The following is a 21,437-nucleotide window of genomic DNA, read 5'->3' as shown; positions in this document are numbered from 1 at the left end:
GTTGTCCTTAATGAAAAAGTTTGGGGGCCCCTGCTATAGATCACTTCCAGTTATAGAGAAAAAAGATATGGGATAAGAGGTAATGGGTTAGCCTACTCTTGGCTGAAAAGCTTTCTTGGAAAATACACAGCAATGTGTGCAAATGAATAACAACTTGATGTTGATAAACTATCTCTCGATATTAAGAAAACCAAAATATTTTATTGTTTTTGGAAATCGAAAAAAGAAATTAACGGGGATATCAAATTAATTGTCAGGATCTTCGTTGATGATGGAAGTAGTTCATTTTAACTACTTAGGTTGCCACATAGACTGATGGATAGTGTCATGCAGTGAATATAAGTTGATAACAGTTGATGTGTTTTCATGTAAAATCTTAATCTACAAAGAAATTGTAGCTTCCAAAAAGATGTAGTGGATACATTTCCCTCTTAAATGTAGTGGAGTAGAAGTATAAAGCAGCTTATATATTTTTATATCTTCTAATATTAATAATATTAGTAATATTTTAATGGTGATATTCTTTCTCTGTTTTTGCCCTGTTTTGCCCTATTGCTGCTGTGTCAACCTGAATTTCTCCTAAGGGGGATAAATAAAGGAATATCTTATCTTATCTTATCTTATAATGTTAATTCTCAATTTAAGTAAAACTATACTTAAGTAAAGTAGCTAGGTAGATAGGCCTGTACTTATTCCACCACTTCCAGTCACACACTGCAGAATGCAGAAACACTTTAGATTGTAGTTCATTTATTTATTAGAAATGTTTACAAGTCAAACACATCTGTAGCTGAGATACAGTAAAAGCTGAAATGCAGATAAATCCTGTAGGTTTCATGTTCACAGCTGGATTTTACCTGTTCACATCCATTCTGAATATGTTCATAAAATAAGTGTACACCTGATCAGGAAACCATAATCGTGTCTTCAGTCAGTGGTTTCCACACATATGTATATATGTATTTACACAAAATTCTGATGCTGAAACTCTAAATCTTTTTACTGTCAGGGTTCAGTTGCTGTTGATGTGTGGCTTTTCTGGATGCTGTATGTTGTTTTGGCCACTTATGTAGGCCTCTTTAAACTGGTTAAGCTCCTTCAGCAGTTCTGCAAACTGCTCCTCCTGTTAACATAGAAAACATCTCTCATTACCTCCCATATACCACGCACTACTGCACAAACGTTGCGCGGGACAGACAGTGCAAACATTCAGCTACAAAACACTTGAAATTAAATGCACTTCACCTTGAAGCAGCAAAATTTAGTATAGTTACAAGTTAGCCTGTGTACAATAATGCAATACACCAGCATGTTCAGTGTTTGTTGGTCCTAGCCAGACAGATATATAAACTGAACTATTCTTTTAACAAAGCTTTATAATTGGCTTTTTTCTGTCTCTCTTACCAGTACGTTCATTCGCTCGGCTGCTGCAATGGCAACACCTAGCTTCCTCTCATCTTCCTCCCTCTCCTCCTCAATCACACCCAGCCTGTGACAGACACAGAAGGAGAGACACATATATAAACAAGAGTAGAACACCTCATTAGCAAATTATATGAAAAATAAATAATTTACTGATAATTAGTTATAACGATTATTAGAACACCGCCTAGCTGTTTTCTACACCCAATCAAAATGAAGCATCAACAGTTTCATTAATCTTTAATAACATTATAAAGTGTTCAATACACAGACTATGTAGACTGAATATAGATATTCATTAAAAAACACACAAACGCAGGCAAAATTAAATATATTTGGTTTGGAAACTGAATACACTTGCTGACAAATGGAACATGCACATTACTGTGTAACTCTACTATCTTACCTGAAGGTGGCACTGGCGAGCTGCTCTTCTTTCAAAGCCAGCAGATTCTGGAGCTCTTGCACCTCAGCCTGCAGCACTGTATTCTGGTCCTGGCTTTGGATAATGAAGTCCTCCAGGCGCTTTGCCATGTCCAGCTCACGCTCTGTCACCTGCTCTATTCCCAGACGAAGCTCTGATAGCTCTTGAGCATGCTGGTATGTGAATTACAAATTGACATTTTATGAAATTTAATAATTAAGTCATACACTATACGGACAGATTTATGCCACTTCAGTGGGTAGGAGGTTTGACATACCCTATCCAGCAAGCTGAACTGCTCATTCTCAGTCTTTATCTCACTTGGCTCCCTGTTGGGGCAGTCAGGCTTGATCCAGGGAACTGGTGCAGGTGGACGTTTAATTGTGGTGCTCTAAAACAATATGAAAGTATGTATACATGATTCCTTCTAATTAACCACACAAAGTCATACTATCTCTGTGTTAACATAAATGTCAAAAATGTAAAAGTTTATATACTGCAATAAAGTGCAATATTATAAGACAGTCCACTAAAAACAGGTGAATTATTTATTGCAGTGGCATCAGCACATCACCTACAGTAGCCAAAGTAGCCGAGCTTGGCTCACAGCTCCTCTTTGTACTCACAGTTTTTGGTGACGAGATAAGTGGCTCGTTGGTCTCCATCTCTTGTTCATTGTCAGCTGTTGGCAGAGTTTCGGAACTTGTCTGCCTCTTCAAGGCATGTTTTGCATGACCAGGACGTCTGTGTGGAGCACTCTGAGTTCGGGCTACTGGCTTCCTCTCTCTCATACTCCTCCGAGGCTTGACATCCCTGTTAAATGAATGAATGAATGTATTAATTATTTAAGTGCCATACATCAAATCCGCAAATCATTCTAGCAGGTTAAACCATCCTGTATCTAATCCTGTAGCATTTGATTAATGTCTCCCTGACACCACCTGTGGAGGTATTCTAGGCAAGTCCAACTGAGAGGAGACCCGCGGACTGACCCAGTACCTGCTGGTGGGATTACACATGCCATCTGGTTTAGGAGTACCTCTGGACTTTTCTAAATGACCTGGAGGACAAAGCTGGAGGTCAAGCATCTAAGAAAGTCTGGTTTATCTGCACGGTACGAGTCATATTGGATAAGTGGCAGAAATTAAATTGATGAACGGATGAGTCATTGATACAAAAACCTAAGGGTCAGTCAGAAATTGCCTTAATGACTTCTAAAAACTTAGCCCAGTAACAGAAATACAACTATCATACCCGTCTCGTAGGCCTTTGGAGTCTACAGGAAGCTGCTGGAGGGATGATTGGTGAGGGCTGTACTTGCCCAAGTCTTTAGGAGGAATGTATGCTGGCCGGGCTTGTCCTATTTGGCTACAAGAAAGTGCTTGGTTAAGTAACATGTAACACCCCCATGTTCAAGCTTGTAGTATATCACAAGTTGCTGACAAGTCAACTAAGATAGAGACCATACCTGCTAACCATGATCCGATGTGCTTCAGGGCCCAGCGACTCTGTTATCTGATTCAGAATTGAAGGCAGAGGGTGCAGCTTGTCAATTGTTTCCTGAAGAAGAAACAATAATCATGCAGTCAGTATCTTGAAACCTTCTATGAATAAGAAAAAATCCATTAAGTTGTACATGCAAACGTCAGTCAGAATGTAGTCAGCTGTGCCTGAGCTTGAAATGAAAACGTCTACATGCAAACATCCAAAACTAGCTCCATATCCAAATTACATATAGATACAGACACATTTTGCCTCTGACACTTTCTGTAACTTTCCAAAGCTGACAACATTCACACTCACAGGGATTAGCCAGGTGTGTCGAGATGAGACACGTTTACAACAGTGTGTAACTCTCTGAAAATGTTAGTCGTTATCCCCTCCTTTAAATAATAACCGCACCTTGCCTCTATTTATGACGGCCGTCTTTTCACCCTGCAATCGTGTTTGGCTGTTTAGAACAGATATAAAACTTTGCCTTCTGATTTGGTCTACCAAACTGGACTTCACTGGTTTGCTTTCATACCTGGTTCCTTTGATAGATGATGTCTACCAGTAGGCCATGCAGCACAGCCAAGCGCAGAGGCAGGTCCACATAACCATCGAAGGAAGTCATTGGGATTTCGGTGTCTAAATTGGACACTGTTTGTAGGAAGCCTCTCATACCATCCCAGTGCTGCTGCAGGAATTCGTTCATAAAGAGCATGTACTCCTCCTTCTCTCCAAACCTGGATCAGAATAAAAGATTTCAGTCACTTCAAGTAAATAATAAAAATTTCTTAATTCTGATTTCTAGAATACACGTCTTTAGTGTGTCAGCAGATGTTTTGCTCAGGAATAAATGCAAAAGTGATGTATTTTGTTTTTCCTAAGCAGATGAGAGGTCACTCACAGGGTGAAATTGGCCAGATTCTGGATGACTTTGGCAGTTAAGGTGAGGGTACGCAGGGTGTTTGGTTCTGGATAAGGCTGTGTCAGACCAAAAAGAGAAGGACTGAGGACAGCAGGACATAAGAAGCGAAGGAAGAGGGAAGCAGAGATGAGACGCTGGCCAATCTCTGGTCTGCCCTGGTCTTCACACAGCTCCATCCAACTGGAGAAAATCTTGTTTAACTCCTCAGGAAAGGGTCTGAAGGTGAAATGTCAAATTTGTAAATGCCACTTTTTAATCAACTTGAATACTACTAATTTTCTATGATGACCTCGTTTTCTCACCCATGGATCTTAATAATCTTTTGCACGACCTCCTCACAGGTTTCCATCAAGTGCTTCTGGTTGTTTGATAGTTCAGACGCAGGGCATTTACGAGGGTCAACTTCACAGTTCTCCACCGAGGCGTAAAGACGGGTGATGAAGTCCCCTGCAGTGAAAAAGAAAGCACAGAGTTCAGTGAAAACAAAGCATTAACCGATACCAATTACAAGAAGCCACCTTTATCACTGAACTGCCCTACCCAGTGTGTCAATGAGGTACTTCTGGCCAACCAGCTTCATATAGTCATCTATGGCTTTAGTGGCCAGTGTGTTCTCTCTGAAGATCAGTGCCTCCTTCTCTCCAAGACGCTCCACCTCTGCACTGCCCAAGTCAATGAGGAACTCCTGAAGCACACAAATTCAATTAAGAAAACATATAAGTGGTTATTGCGTTTTGTTGTGTTATTTTTAAATCAAATTGTTTTAGTTGTATTTTCCTCATTGTGGGATTTGAAAAATATGATGCAGTATCAGTTGTATGCATTTTCTGTAAGCACCTTAGCTTTGCCAATGCTCTGAAGTACGTGGACCAGAGCTCCTGCCAGCTCTTCCTTCTCCTTCACATTCAGAAGTGGCTCCAAGTTTTGGCACATTTCCACGTAATCCACTGTCACATATTCAGCAAACTCTTTGTATTTCTCCATGGGGAGCACTTGCAAATTCTGGAAACGGGCCTTGATGCGGAGTGAAGCCTGTGGGCCCAGCAGTTCTTTGTTCCCTGCTGTGCCTGATGCCTTGTATGGAGTGATGGGATACCACTTCTCCTGATAGGTCCTCCCTCGGATCTCAGCTAAAGATATGGCCACGCTGCCCAGTGGGTGCAGGCTGGACTCGTCTCGGGAGTGACGCTTTTTCTTTGGGTCCTCTTCGCGGAAGATGTGCAGGGTGATTTGGGAGACGCAGGGAAGGTTGTCTAGCTCAAACAATTCTCCCCAGAATAACTGACACCCTCCGACTACACCTCCACTGGCCCCTTGGCCTCCTGAAGACCCAGTAGAGTTGTCCCCTGCCAGGCTGGAGCGGTTCGGCGGCTTGCCGACTGCTCGGCTGCTAGTGCGGGCAAACAGAGTTCCATCCAGATGTATCTCGCAGTAATAACACCGTTTGGGTGGCAGATCCTTAGCTTCATTTACCCACAGACTCAGGGAGTTCTCAGTGCGCTCAATGTTATCCTGTGAACAACGAGGGAGTTAGCTCATTTGTTGTTAGCCATTTGATTTTTACATGACATATTTCTTTTTTAACAAATGACTAATGGTTTACCTTATTGGGCTGGGCTACCCGTCTCAGGTCTTCAATCCAACGGTCACGTTCGGCAGCTGAGGAACAGCCAAAGCAATGGGTGTTCTCAGAGTTTATCACCTATAAGAACATTGAAACCAACAGAATCATGTTAGCCTCACTGGGAATGGAAGTTTCTTGTTTTTTGGCTACAATGAAGGACAATGTATGATGCTCCTTGAGGAGTCTGGGGTAGCGTCATAGAATGCACAGGTCAAAGTGTACCTCAAAGCAATACTTCTCCCCCAAAATGGAGCTGTGGACTGGCCTGATGACAGTGCTGGTGTCCGCACTCAGATCTAGACTCCCCACTACACTGACTGGAATTGACACAGACTCCCGGGAACCATAGTGCCTTAGAAATAAACAGAGTAGAAAAAGTCAGTCACTGGAAATAATAAAAATGTTAAGTTTCAAATACAATGATTCAAGGTTAATAAAATTTGCTTTAACCTTTTTACTACTCATTGTTACGCTCATGGGACACTAGCATTCTGTAAAACTTTCACAGACTGCCACCACTATGAAGGTACTCTATGTACATGTGATATATGTATTGATTCATTTATTCCCCTTGTCACTGTGGTAAGTTCAAAAAAGACTTTTGTTACACCCCCACACAAGTTTTGAACAGTGCATAAAGACAATGACTGTTATTTTCTTGTTAACCCAACATTGTCGTAAACAACCATAAATTAAAACTTTATGGCTGCACTTAAACCTCATTTTCATATGTAGTTTCACTTAAAATCTGATGTTTTGGAGCACAACAAAAATGTTTGAATGTCCAAATACTTATGGACTTCACTGTTTTTGCAAGCACAGACATTGCGGTAAACTTTACCTGCTTCCTTTTAGTCCTGTATTAAGTTGGGTATTGCTATTTCTCTTGGCCTTGTTCTCGAAACGTCGCTTGATCAGTGCCTAAGGGTGAAGAAGGCAAGCATGGCGTATGAGGGCAATTATGTATTATATCAACAGGAAATGCAGGGAAAGATTGTTATCTGTGGTGTGCAAAATATTTACCCTCACACCACCATCTTGGCTCTTTGGTCGAGGGCCACCCGGCAGGCCTGTGTGGTCAGGGCTACATTCTAGTATCAGGAAAAAGTGACACTTTGATATCAACAGTGTTTTTCAAAATTGTAACACACGTGTTAGTGTTCTATACATAGAAATAGGATTTCTTTCCATTTAGGGTTTGTGGTCAATACTTTGTATATTCATATTCAGTCTCGTCACTGCTCCAAAGCACTCATTTCTGCACCTCCACAGATGACAGACTGAACCCTGAAGACATTAGTCAGGGCTGTAATATTGGCAAATACTTGCTTTCAGGATGTGGTTTTTAGTTGGAACTTCAGCCAGCTAAGTGTGTATTCTTCACTAGCAGCCATTCTTATTATTGAAACCCATTTAAAGCTTTGCATATTAAGGATATAATTAAAAAATCACATTCTGGCATGATTTCCCCTAATTTATCTCTTCAGTTTTAAAGAAAGAAAAGTAAGTAAAGTAAAGTAAAGATATTTTTAAAATCAAAGATGTGAATTTAGAAGTTTACAATGTAGAGTACTGCCAGTCAGATTCTTTTTTGCTTACCCAAAGCCCCACCACAAACAAACCAGCGTCGAAATCCCATCATTTAGTCCAGAGGTATGCCACAATCTTGTTACTTCGATCTCTGTCCCTTTTAATATTTGCCCTTCTCTCTTCATTGATAGTGATACCGAGGCAACCAGCCAAAATCAATACAGGATCAGTCACTTCTACGGTGTAGCATCACAGCTTCTTCTGCGAATTACACCAGTATTGAATGGAAGCAGATACTGACTATGCCCTCTCTCTCTCTCCCTATGAGCTGTCATTGGACGGCTAGAACACCCAGGCGCGATGTTATCTTCCCCAAATAACGTAGAGGAAGCAATCTGACAGTCACAGAGGAAATAGCTGAATGTTTATGCGTGCGAGTGACTGTCTGCAAAATCATTCTGTGATGTCAGTAGCTGTTAATGCTGATTATACTGATGCATTTTGAGTAGTCTTTTCTTTATTTTGCTTAATTTACACAAATATGTGTGTGTGTGTTTGTGGGGGGGTGTATTAACCTGTGTCGATATCCACAAGGTTCTGCATGCTGAGGTTGGACAGGCAACTGCTGACACGGTTTCGGGTCCAGATAATGGGCTGAGAAATACACACAAACATATGCACATTTTGTCACTCAAAATAAACCAACTCTGAGGTTTTTCAACAGTTTGTTCTCTTTTTAGTGTTTTATGTGTGTATTGGTACCTCTTCCTCTGGAGAAATGAGGATTTGTCCATCTTCAAGGCAACAGTTGCTAATGTCCCATAAGGGGACCTCCTGAGGTGGGGCCCATTGTAGTCTTGGGAGGCTACAGCTGGTGGGCACAGCTAATGCCGGTTCACCCACATCTGCCACACAATCAGACACACAAACATACACACATTGATATTCATAACCACATAGCTTACAGAGAATTTTTTGCAAGTGGGCTATCTACACCATAAAAAACACAATGAAGATGCATTTGGCAAAATAAATAATAGCATCGCTCCTACTCTGTAGAACCAACTCTATAATTGAATTAATATTGCAGGGACATAATTGCAAGCACATGCTGACGTTTGCTTGTTTTTTATTTTTTGCTAATTATGGCTTGATATCACTTATCTTCCATAGTGCTTGGCCACTCCTATTTGTGAAGCTGCTGGAACTACTGATGATATCGCTCCATTTTCATGACACATGAGGATGAGCTGCGCACATCCTGTGGTTTCTCTGTAGTTTTTTTTATGTACACGTCCTTCAACTTGTATTTGCATGGTACTTCAGGTTTCTATTTTCTCCTTTTTAATAAGCATAATTGACATGGTGTTTTACGTGTTTTGTACATGTAGCCTACAATAATGTATAGATTAAAAAAATAACTTATTGCAAGCAATAAAATTAAAGCTACGATCAAAAAGCTACAACAGTACTAATAGGACAGTTAATCCTATCGATGATAAGATATTGCAACAATAAAACATCTGTTAGTCTCAAATATAGACCCATATACATATACTACCTCAGTGCCAGCAGGCTAAGGCAACAGGCAGGGTATATTTTGGATTTTGATAAATATTTTATAGGTAATTAAAAGTAAAGAATGTTGACCTAATTCAACCCTGAATTAATATAATGTTAAGTAAAATAATGTTTTCTTTGTACTCTCTTGAACTGTGTGTGTGTGTTTAGGATTTTTAGTTAGATTTCTGCTTCCTTTGTAATAAGGAGCCACCCACCTCAGTACAATACAGTGCAAATGGTTCAAGAACATTTACATTGGCCACATCCTTCTCAGAATCTTAAAAGTATGCCTGTATTGCTTTAGACTTTAGTTCCTTCTCGGCAGAGCGGAAGTTTCCTGTGGGAGTGGTTTTCAAATCTAGAGTATAGGTATTAGTTTGTTGTTGTTCACTTAAAGGTTCATTTAAATTCTGGGTCAGTTTTGACCTTTTTTGGAAAAAGAAAGAAAGGTTTTGTTTTTGTCATGTTCAACTCAAAGTTCTGACAGTACTGTTGAAGAAGGTCTAAGTTCTACTTAAGTCTTTTTCAGTAGGTGAGACAATAACCAGATAATTTGCCTATAACAGACATATGATTTCTACACACTTGGTTTCTAAAAATATGAGACCAACTGTTGATACTGTAGATACAGCAATGATCATTTCCATACATCTGAAAAGGGTTGGGCAGGGATTACAGCTTGCTTAAAGCTGCAGTAAGTAAAGTTCATAAAAATAACTTTTTGTCATTACTGCTGAAATGTTCACTGTGTCCTGACAGTAGTACATGAGACAGATAATCTGTGAATAAATCAGGTTCCTCTGGCTCCTACTAGTGCTCCTAATTACATTTACAGGAATTCACCTAGCCCAGACGCAAGCAACCAATCAGAGCAAACAATTGAATCTCATTCCCAGGGTCCCAGAGTATCTGAGCAATACATGAATTACTTCACAAACAATTCAATCGTTATTTGAAACTTTGGCCACATTTAATATGACATCCAATATAAAAACATTAGGACCAAAAATAAGGGAAAGCATAATAGGTCCCCTTTAATAACTTCTCCTTGTAATAGCACTCTCTATTAGTTTAGAAAATAATTTTCATTATAAATAAATAATTTTATTTATAACTTAATAAAACAGGCATTCGTTTTGTCTTAGTTTTATGATTACAGTTAACACTTTAGAATTTTTAGTGTGTTGGAGTAAATATTATAACTTGAAGTCAATATAGCTGTAGTCAAGAGAACTGGTAAGTAACTTGTTAAGGTTACTACTGACACAGATCTGTTGTAATGCTCAGATTCATCTTCAGGTGTGATCATACCTTCACTCAAACCTACAAGGAAAAACCACTCAATAAACATATTCTGCTAGTAAAGATGACATTACAATTACAAGAGTTATACTTCAAGCTCTAATTCAAAGGTGATATCTGGTAATTTTCTGTGTAGGTCCTTTAGCTTTTGATCCTTTGCTTGAAAACGTTGAGGTCGTCTTATTGCAACTTTTCCAGCTTTTCTGTTTCTATTTTTCTTACCAAGTTTGTCTAATATGGCACTAGATGCTGAAATACTGTTTGTCATGTGCCATTGTGAAGAAAGTCACACATACTCCACCTATTTGTTGTGGCACTAAATCATCCTACATACAGTAAAAGGAAATCATTTTGGCCCACATGTGGTAACCATTTTGCTACGTGAAGACAAAATGTTGCTGAGTGCATTTTACCATAATTTAATATACGATTGATCATTACAACTACTGTGCTAATCTCAAACATAAAAAAGTTAACAAGGTTTGAGTATACTTTCAAATTACATGACATTACCTGACAGTAAGTTTGGGTTGCTGCATCGACTCTGTAGCTTTGGCCTTTTGAACTTCTGGGACACAGTCCTCAGGTACTTTTTTATGAGTGCCCCTCCGCTTCCTTTCTGTGAAGGGTCTGTGGAGGAGACCCCTGAGGCCTCTGCAGCAGCTGACGATGAAGCTGCATGAGCTGGGCTGGCAGCGCTGGAGGAAGGGGACAGGACTGCAAGCAATGACCCAGGAGGCTCGGACAGGGCCCTTCTGAAGGGGTTCTTTCTGGTTCCTCCGGCGCCTTTATCTTGCTTGGCTCCCTCTCCACCTTTCCCACTTGGTGGATTTCTGTCTCCAGGATCCTCGCTCAGGGCCTTGCGCCAGTTTTGCATCTTGTTCCATTTGTTGGTGGAGGCCTTCTGAATCCTATCGATTGTAGACGTGGAAGAAACCGCCCCTCCTTCTTCTTCTTTCATCTCATTGAGCGTTCCCTTGGAGCCGGTATGCCACTTGTATGTATTGAGGGGGTCGGTGGTCTCCGAAGTTTGGCCCACGGCAGGTTCCTTTTCCTTTTCTGGTGATCCCTGCTCCATTGGTTGCTGAGCTGCAGGCTCTAAATCTTTCTCCTCAGTGCCCATTTCAGACTTGACTCAAAAGTTTTGTGTCCCTTCTCACAGATGCATCAAACAAAATTCAAATTCAAATACCTTCATAGGAGACCTTGTCGGCTTTCCTCCTGATTTACTGCTATTGTGGAGTGATTAAGATGGGAGAGTAGTCTGTGTCTTCGCTGGTTCTATCTCACAGCATGTCTCGTTTCCTGTCTTACCAAACGTCATCCGGCAACAACAACTGCTCTGAATGTGGTTGCTCTGCTGCAGCTTCAAACTCCTCTCACTCACAGGCCGCTTGGTTCCTCATAAAATGGCACTGAGTATTTCACATATATATAGAAATCTCACAATGTTTTTCTGCACTTTATGTTTTCACTTAATACTTCCCTTCTTCTTCACTTCCTGTTCTGCTTTAATGCCCAGTTTTTCCTCCAAATGAACCTGATTCATCTCTGACATCTCTGATGTTCTCTTAAACACACACCTTTTTACTTGCATAGTACCTAAACTTAAAGCAATGTACACACATTACACACACACACACACACACACACACACACACACACACACACACACACACACACACACACACACACACACGTGTAATTTGATAGAGGCCTTTTGTAGGTAGTTATCAGCCGTAACTTCCCTTTGAAGGAAACCTGTTCGTCTGTCAGTTCTTGAGTCATTTAGTCTGTTGCAGTATGAGTGTGAGAAATGTGGTTTCACGTACACCTCATTTAAATGACTGAATCTGAAGGACAGGGATACAACTTCAGTTCTATCCCTTATTCACCCCTTTGTCTTCTATTATTAATGAAAGTCTACCCAAATACTTAATGATTGAATGCATCTAAAAAAAACTACCTGACTATTATTAATACCATGAACAATAAGGCAGTAAATAAGTAAAAGAGTGACAATATCCACTTGTTATGAGCTACCTGTGGTTGTATGGACTGTTGACTGTTAAGATCAGTTTCCTGTCAAAGCGCGGCTGCACTTCCTGCTGAGATCAGTTTGTCAGACTCTGAAAACCACTTCCTGCTCTCATACTGCTCTCTGCTAGTACACACCTGCAGGATATTTCCCAGTGGGCGACATGGCACCAATAATGTCAGCTATTGCTCAATGGTAAAATGTAAGCGGACAGCTAAATTTCTGATGCCACTGCAGCACTCTACATAGTGTATGCAATATCTATAGACATTCAAATCTATAGACCGCAGGACAGTTAACTGCTTATTTTAAAACTGCTTTTTGTGCCTTATATTGTTCAGACTGTTATCTAAGATTATCTTAGAACTACACTGAAAACATTCATACATGTATACATGTGTTTTTATTATTATTATTATTCAAAGAATCCATTGTATTAGGCTGGTGGCAGTCCCTCTGGTGGCTATGTTGGGTATTGATAATGATATTGAAATGAATGAAAATGTGCATTGGCTGTCGAGCTGTGACAAATAGTCATACAATTGATGTGTTTATTCATAGATTTATCAGTAATGATAATAATCATTATTTGCACACTGTAAAAACTGATGAGTTTGTTCAACTCAACTTAACTGTTTTAGGAAACCAATTACCGTAAACTGCTTAAGTTTATTAACTCAAACTTGGGTAAATTGTTAATTTACTTGGGTAAATTAAGTTAATTGTACCAATTCTATTAAGTTAACTTAAGTTACACTCATATGCACAGTTCTCCAAACTTATTTAAAATGTGTGAACAGAATTTATCTGAATAAAGTAACTTAAATGCATCTTCTTTATACAGATGTTACCACCAAGTTTAAATGTACTCAGTTTTCTTCTACTAAAGCAAATTATTACATTAGCTGTCAAAACAGCTGACGTACAATGAAAACCATTAATTCATTATCACAATGGTAATTTTCTTTGTTTTTTATATATGTGTAATGATATAAAGTCAAGAAAATGAGTCTAAGAACAAACTTGAATTATTTCACCACTAAATGTGTGTAAATTTAAGGGCACTCAAAACAACTGAGTTGCTTCAACAATTAATTTTTGTACGATTCATTTAAGTTAACTTACTTCTTTTATTAAGGTGTGTGGTCAGGTTTTACAGTGCAGCCCTAATAGACTGCAGATAACTTTTATTACAATAAATTACAATTCACCCTGAGGAGAAGATAAATGTCTGCACCAAATTTCATGGCAATCCTTCAACAGTTGTCAAGACATTTCAGTCATATTTATTTCACCCCCATAAACAGCGCCTTGACACTAGTGGGGTGGTGGATTTTAAATTATCACTGAATAATAGTTGAGTGCTGACTGACGAACATATGCTCAGGTTTGATATGATGGTGAACAAGATGAGGCCTCTCAACAACTCTCTGCAAGGAGAAATAGAATACATTTTTGTTCTCATTTTGCTGTGGAGAAAAATGACATTTAAAGAGCATGCTGTTGCTGAAACATAAACTTGTCTGATGAACCTTTTCTACCTCCTTCATTGCAATTCATTGTAACTAGAGCCATTGCCCACTAGAGGACACTGCACATCCATTTTAAATGTTCTCAAGTAATACAATACCATTTCTTTTTCCATACAAAAACATACAATATTTTCTATTGTCTGCTCGTAAGTGGTTGATCCGGTTGAACATATCACTATTTGCCATAGAAACTACTGTCAGAACACATGCTCTTGATCAAACTTACAAAATATACAATCATCTGCATACAGTTTTGTTCTCTAAATGATTCTTATTAAGCAATATACATTTATGGCTCATTAATAAGTACATATACTTTTGTTTTTTCAATAATTTTTGGGGCTTTTTCCCTTTATAGATAGGACAACTGGAGAACTCAGCCTTTGAACATTGGGGTGAGCTATCCAGGCTAATCATGTGGACCTATACTTTAACTAACTACTATTAAGATTGGAGGTCTTAAAAGGAAGAGGAATACAGGGAAAGGAGAATGAAGATGTGAGGAAAGAATCCTGTGCTGTATATAAACCATACTGTTTTAGTCCACTGTATACCCGACTTTGTGATACTCTGTTTGTGATACAACACACAACACAATGCCTTCTTGGCCTTTATTAAATTTGAGCCAAAGATGTGATATTTAACAGCACATCCTGTTTTCCTGGTTAGGGCATGAATGGTGTATTATTATTTTTTATCATGAAATCCTAACAGATAACGTTCTCTGTAGACAAATTCTCCATCAAGACATTATGTGACTGTACAATAACATTTTTGGCCTTTTTTATGTATCTGCTGTTTAACATTTGGTGTGGTGGCAGACCTTGGTGTAAGCTGTACGAACTCAACTAGCCTGCCCTTTGAAACACAATCGCCTTAATGCTATCATCCACCGCCATCGCTGCTAAACCTCTTACATAATTAGGATGTGAGTGTATTTAACTCTGAGAACTAAACAGAGGCTTATAAGTCCAGACATATTTGTGCAGCAACTGAGGAAGGAAACACTTGTGTATGAAAAACATGAGTTTGAAAATGATAATCTATCAACAAATATTTCACTTAAACTAATCTACATGCAAATATAAGTACTTCTATATTTGATTGTTAATTGATGAACCAATTTGATATTAGTTTTGTTTTTTAATTCTGGGACAGGATTAGGGTTATTATTATACTGGAGACTACTTGCAAGGTAAGTTTTCTTTTTTTTTTTTTACAATTGACTCCTGTTTATTTTTTTTACAACAGCAGAGGTCTTGTCTTTCAGGTGTGTAAATTACCCGGGTTGTATATAGGATCAGCTCGTTTTAAGCATCAGCAATATAGTAACTATCAGATTCCAACACCAGCATTGATTACTTATAGCTGAAAATAGTTTACACTGTCTCCATTTACGCACGGTATTTGGGGGTTTGGCATCTTGCCAAGGTCACACACTTTTGAGGGTAGATGAAACCGAAGACTCTCCCCCTGGAAAGACACACCACTTTATAACTTCTTGAAGCGCTTAAAGAAAGAGAGAGGTGTGTTTATGGTGTCACTCACTGCTTTCCATTATCTTATCAGTTCTTAAAGCTCCAACCTCTAATGAAGACAAATAAGGTTGTAACATTTGCATAAACAATATAGAAGAAAAAAAAGGAAATGTGTGACAATTTTACCCATAAAGGTCAGTTTACTGTTCATTTCGTCCAGGAGACAGAAAGTGACACTGGAGTTGTCATTGGTTGCATTATGGGAAATATAAAAGCATAATAGGAGCACACATGTAAATGTATTACAGAATAACTGTATTTATCTACAGACACCACGGGTCGCCTTCCATGGAGGCGCCATGTTGGATGGTTGTGTTGCTACAGTAGCCCTGAACGGACAAACCAAACACAGGCTGTAGATAGGGCCCCTTGTGTTTTTACGAGTTTCGTGGCCACTGTATTTTCTCCCACACACTTCACAGCCTGATCTCATTTCCCAGGTCATCAAATACAGACGCGAGCGGTGTTCAGTTAGTTGCAATCTGCAACTTCACTGCTAGATGCCACTAAACACTGCTCCTTTAAAATCTGATTTCCACTTTCAGCAGATGAATGTGGAAACATCCTTCTAGTGTCAAACTCTGCACAGACATCGTTCAAACCTCACACTGTAGGAACACGAAGACCAACATATTTTGAGTTGAATGGGACTTTAAGGTATATCACGGCCTCTGATGCTTCTATTTGGACCATTATTTTTTAAAAATCTCCCAAATGTATCAATGTGCACTTCTAAATAACTGGTGTTACCCACCTAGTTCTCATGGTAACACCTGTAATGTATGTATATGTATTTTTAGTGAAATGAATGTAACAGACAGAAACATGAACTACACTGCACTGGACTCATATGTCACTCTGGTGACCGCTGCTGACATCACTTATGACTGCAGCAGCATTGACGGTAACTTCTTCAAATAAAACATTAAGTCCGACGACGTTTTATTTTGGGCTGTTCCTTTGCTTTGCTCAGAGGGGACTGTCCTCTCCACTGCTGTTTTTGTCCTTCACTTGCACACATGTGGACAGGCGGAGGGTTTGATGAACGCGACACTGCGCTGCCCTGAGAGGTGGAAAAAAACTGAGCTGAAAACGGGGAGGAGCGACAGCATCACGGGCATGACAGAGAGAGAGAGAGAGAGAGAGAGAGAGAGAGAGAGGAGGGGGGGAGGAGGAGGACTGAGAGAGGGATACTGTCCTCCTGTGCCGACAGCTCCTCTGTTCAGCGTGAATTAACAGTGGACTGTTTAGGATATTTCGTTTGTCTCTCTAACAACTCATTGCGAAGAGGACTCGTCCCACGGTTAGCTTGTTAGTTAACTTACTCCGGCTACATGGCCAGCTAGCACAATACAGCTAACTACCGTTAGCTTGTGCTTTCAGTTCACCGTCAGCCGGCGAAGTGAAGAGCCGAGGAGGGGAATGGCAAGAGTTTACACGGACAACCCTTTCAGAAGATACAACGACTAACCAGACTAAACCAACCCAGATTTATTTATTTAACCGATTCACCGGTAAGCACAAGTTCTGACATTTATTTCAAGTTAACAGCGATTTGTAAAGTTAGCGCTAGCTTGCGGGCTAGTCTCATTAAGCCAGCAGTGTTGTGTAAGCTAACGTGAACAAGTCGGCGTGGCAAGTGTTGTCATCGACTATCAAGGTGGCTGTGTTAAAATGATAATGCGTGTTACTGAGTTTCATTTTCATTTTTAACCAGAAAGATGACATTTGGAGGTTAAGAGCGTGTTATTTTTCTGAACGTAAAGACGTTAAAACAGTTCAACGTTACATACTGATCCATCAAAGCGGCTCACACGATAACCAAAACAAGACAGAAAGCAGTCACAACACACGGCGTTTACGGACTGATGCAACACGAAAGCGTGATAAAACTGTAAAAATAAAGTTGAACAGAAACGTCTGAGATGATGAACTAGTGTATTCTGTTTTCACTCAAGTAGACATGTATTTTATTTGGTATTCAGAGAGACAAACTGCTGAATGTTGTGTTTGAAAGTGTCTCCTTAAACCTCTTCATTAACACAAGGCTGTTACTAACGCAACTGTTAATTGTCTTGTTTTGACGTGTCTCTGAAATTGCTGACAGATCCTGAAGCATGACGGTAATGATGTATTGCAGTAGCAAACGTTAGATATGTGTTATTTAGAGAGGAATACTGTGGCGACCTGTTTGTATTCCGTCTGTCTTAGCCCGGTTATTATTAGTCTGCCTGCCCTGATCCCTCTGTAAGTAGTGCTGGGACGTTAGCTCACACCCCTCCTTGCAGCCATGTTCCCATCACTGCATAGCAGGAGTTACAGACATGCATCAACATGCTGAACAAACCTAGAACATGAAGTTCAAGCCACACTGTACACTTGTTTTGAATTGCCTAGAGAAAGCAGAACCTTTGTCTTTACTAGGGCTGCACGATGTGGTAGAAACATCATATTGGGATTGTTTTTGACAGAAATTGCCAGTCAGGATTATGTGGGAAGGATAATGTTGGCATCACAAATTGAATTTCCACAAAAAAAACCTATAAAAATCATGATGATGTGAAATTTTTGGGGGGCTGTAGCAAACAGACATATTTTTATAAATGATAAATAATTTGTAGACCAGGGCACCTCTGCTCACCTTTCAGTACTTCATGCTTAATTGATGCTGTTTTGTCAAACATTTAACCTTTATCAAAACATTACAACTCTTGCAATTTGCACATTGCCATTTCTATAATAATTCGATTAATTGTGCAGCCCTAGTCTTTACACCACATTCCATTTGGTTTTCCTTAAAATATATGTGCTTTGGTCTTTTCACCATTAATGTTCAAGTGACTAAAAGATCCATTTTATTCGTATGTTTTTACTGTCTCATCCTGTTCTCTAGCCTCTGTCTAAATGCTCCACCATGTGGAATGTGCTGTTTACATTATAAAGAATGAGCAGCACCTTACGTGCAGTGTTGTCATGTGTAGCTGTGACCTGAGCTTCTGCAGAGACAGTAGATGGACTGCTTAGTTATATCCCCAGTAGTATGCAGTAAAAAGCCATTGCAGTGGTACAGTCTCTTGTTTGATAAATGAGCGGGAAATGCTGCATCCATTGATCAGTGACATCCTTGGTCATGGCTCGGGAGAGTTCCCTTCTGCAGCCCATCACTTTACACGGTTTTCTAGTTCATAGGGCCGCCTGCCAGCACACAAACGCACACACACACAAGCACCTGGCATCACTGAAGCAGTCAGCCAAAACACACCTTTATTTAATTACACGCTGGGTCTCCTGTTGTACGGCCAGATGCAGCTATAATGCTGTCATTTTGGCACTCAGCACATGGTTATTGTGATTATGCCAAGAGTGAAAGTAAAGCAGACCCACATCTCTGCTTTTCCTTCTTTCATAAATGCCTATGATTTTTTTTTATTCTTCCTTTTCTGATTTATTTATTCTTACTTCTGTTCAGGTTGTTGGTGTTACTGTAATCCCCATCATGGTGCAGAAGTATCAGTCGCCTGTGCGGGTGTACAAGCATCCCTTCGAGCTGGTGATGGCGGTAAGTGTCTTTACCTGTACAGTCAACCCTCTGTCCACATGAATATTGCATCCCTTGGATTCAGACTTATGTAATGCTGGTGGGTGGGCACTTCAAAGGTCACCCTGAGAAAGTAGTTGTTGAATTAAACACCTCGCATGTGTTTGGCTCACAGATTGACAATGCTGCTGCTGAAGGCAAACTGCAGTGCACGCAGTTTACTTCATGTTCCCACATTGCCATTCTAATGTTCAGGGGTAGTTTGAGTTAGGTGTTTGCTAGCGGCACTGTCAGTTGAGTGTTAGTGATCTGCGGGACCTGCAACAAAACTACTCTGAGTAGGGCTGCTCGATTATGGAAAAAATCATAATCACGATTATTTGGGTCAAAATTGAAATCACAATTATTCAAACGATTATTTTTTTAAACTTCAGAAACATGCTGCATTTATTTGTTATTTGACATTTGTCAAAAACACTTTGCAAGGAAGTCCGCAGTTACACTTTCCTTTCTTTTTAAATTTTTTTTTTACATTGACAGTCATAGTGCACTCTTGCAATCTCTACAAAAAGTTAAATAAAATAACACACACAAGATAAGCCATAGAAAAACAATTTGTGTTCTCAAATTTTAGTGCACTGCCATAACATTTGAAATTACCTGTTACCGTTACGCGTTACCTGTTCCAACGAAAACAACGTGACTGACTGTGCATGCTGTGGGGGAGGGACGGAAATACGCATGCGCGAAATACGCATGCGCGAAATACGCAGACTGTTGCTGTGTCCCAATTCAGGGCTGCATCCCTGAATTAGGACACAGCTTTTTTCTATACAACGTTGCACAACAGAAAATGAAAAAAAATCGCTTCCCCCCGATTTTATTAGTTCTGAGATCGTTTGGCCCCAAAATCATAATCAAATTTCGATTAATTGAGCAGCCTTAACTCTGAGAGTGGCTTCTGATAAGCAGTGACAACGTAAACTTAAGAAAATGTTCCTAGTTGAAATATGAAAAACAAGGAAACCGTCAAAGTTTGTCTCCTCGTAAAGAAACAGAATTTCTGAGTTGCTTGCAGTGTGAACTCACTAATAGCAGCCTAAAACAGTCCAGTGATTAACTAGCTAGAAGGATAACTGTGTAAATTAAGAGGTTATACCCCTGCGATACACATCTCACACACTCTCCTGTGTCATGTGGGCTCCTGAAATGACCTGCTCCATCTAGCTAGTCATGTCAAGGTTTAAAATCTGTTCCTTGTTCACTGAGGTGTGGAGTCATTGTGCTGTACATCTGCACACTCAGCATACGAATATACAACACAGTTGTGCTGTTATGTCAAACAGGTTCCACCACATACTTGATGGTGGTAGCCCATTTGCAACGTAAAAAATTCAGTGCCTTGCATTGCTTTTAGCGACTGCTCTGCTGCATGTTTTCATTCACTTTCAAGCATGAGTGCCTGTGCTGAGTGCAGAGAGAGGCTGTGGGTTTGCATGTTCCTTTCCCAGCAGCCTTCCAAGTGCCATCCATGCTTTCTTTCCCTACATTTTGGAATTTGTGTTAATTTCCATTTTTCTGCGTGGTGTGTCATGCACAGCTGCTAGTCAGTCTTCACCCCAGTGTTGTAGGGTCGTGGAATGGTGGAAGGTTCACTGGCTAAATGCTCCTGCTGTCAGCAAATGGAAAATACTGATTGAGGCCCTGTAGTGTAGAGTCTTTTACTACAATAGTTTCATGAAAACACTGGGTATGGAAGACAATGTGAGAATAGATTTTCTATACATTTTCACACCTGTGTATCATTTAGGTGAGATCATTTTTTAAAAATACAGTGTAAAAGAAAAGAATAACAAGCTTTAGCACTGGAAGGATTATGGATGGATGGTTTACTCAGCAATGTTTTGACCTCAGCTAATGTGGCGTTATTGCACGCCTGCAGAATCATGGCCTGATTATACAACCGTCGATTTCAGCCGAACTAGTCAAAGATGCTTTTTTGCTGTGCTGATAATTTCAACAGTGTATGGCTGTTCCGACTTCATTCATTCAAATGACCTCTGATCACCAGGTAGATAGTTGGGAATTACTTACTTCCTTAGCACGGCAGGTTTCAGACAGGTGCAGTTTTCTTTAAATGGAAATCCGCTTTCTACACTGGCAAGGAAGAGGATGCAGGAAGACTAAATCTCCTTAGCACAGGCTGGATTGAGCACCGGGCAAACAGATGGCTATAAATAGAGGGCTGGTACCTACACCTGGGTCTTCACACGCTGCCGAAGGGGAGAATAGTGAGAATAGCAAAGCAGTCTTACATGATTATATGCAGGAGATGACCCACCTCATGGGCTTTTTGTAGATGGGACAGGCTTACCTCTGGAAAACTAATGGAGCAGCCCCAGGTATTTTTAAAGTAGGGCAGCAACGGATAAGGTGCATGTTAAAAGCTGGATACAGAAAAAAGGTTTGCTCTCTGTCGTATAAGATAATGGTTAAGACACAAGCAGTGCTGT

The 21,437-nt window shown here is 39.9% G+C and overlaps 2 protein-coding genes across 3 annotated transcripts in view; one reads left to right on the top strand and one right to left on the bottom strand.

The window, feature by feature from the left end:
* Positions 1-733: 733 nt before the first annotated feature.
* rasal3 (RAS protein activator like 3) lies at positions 734-11,894 on the bottom strand. Of its 2 annotated transcripts, XM_051386280.1 has the most exons (19): positions 10,792-11,894; positions 8,176-8,318; positions 7,989-8,067; positions 6,907-6,974; positions 6,725-6,804; positions 6,106-6,235; positions 5,863-5,961; positions 5,097-5,771; positions 4,800-4,944; positions 4,562-4,706; positions 4,239-4,475; positions 3,873-4,074; positions 3,315-3,406; positions 3,101-3,214; positions 2,473-2,659; positions 2,124-2,237; positions 1,829-2,019; positions 1,405-1,489; positions 734-1,123 (listed from the first exon to the last, which is right to left on the bottom strand). In XM_051386280.1, the coding sequence occupies exons 1-19, from the start codon at positions 11,399-11,401 to the stop codon at positions 1,013-1,015; spliced, it is 3,507 nt and encodes a 1,168-aa protein (XP_051242240.1). In that variant the 5' UTR covers positions 11,402-11,894; the 3' UTR covers positions 734-1,012. The 2 variants fall into 2 exon arrangements, with proteins under 2 accessions (XP_051242240.1, XP_051242241.1); XM_051386281.1 differs by lacking the exons at positions 7,989-8,067; positions 8,176-8,318; positions 10,792-11,894 and adding an exon at positions 7,483-7,918.
* A 4,657-nt stretch (positions 11,895-16,551) lies between these two features.
* si:dkey-237i9.1 (SEC14-like protein 1) overlaps positions 16,552-21,437 on the top strand; it is a 32,575-nt gene continuing 27,689 nt past the window's right edge. The window contains exons 1-2 of the mRNA XM_051384327.1: positions 16,552-16,900; positions 18,856-18,945. Coding sequence (XP_051240287.1) covers positions 18,883-18,945 — 63 coding nt within the window. The 5' untranslated portion in view covers positions 16,552-16,900; positions 18,856-18,882. The remainder of the gene's footprint in view (positions 16,901-18,855; positions 18,946-21,437) is intronic.

The sequence above is a fragment of the Dicentrarchus labrax genome, unplaced genomic scaffold (assembly GCF_905237075.1).
Source record: "Dicentrarchus labrax unplaced genomic scaffold, dlabrax2021, whole genome shotgun sequence".
Taxonomy (NCBI): Eukaryota; Metazoa; Chordata; class Actinopteri; family Moronidae; genus Dicentrarchus; species Dicentrarchus labrax.
Note: the sequence above shows the minus strand (reverse complement) of the source record. Positions and strands in the feature narration are given on the sequence as shown.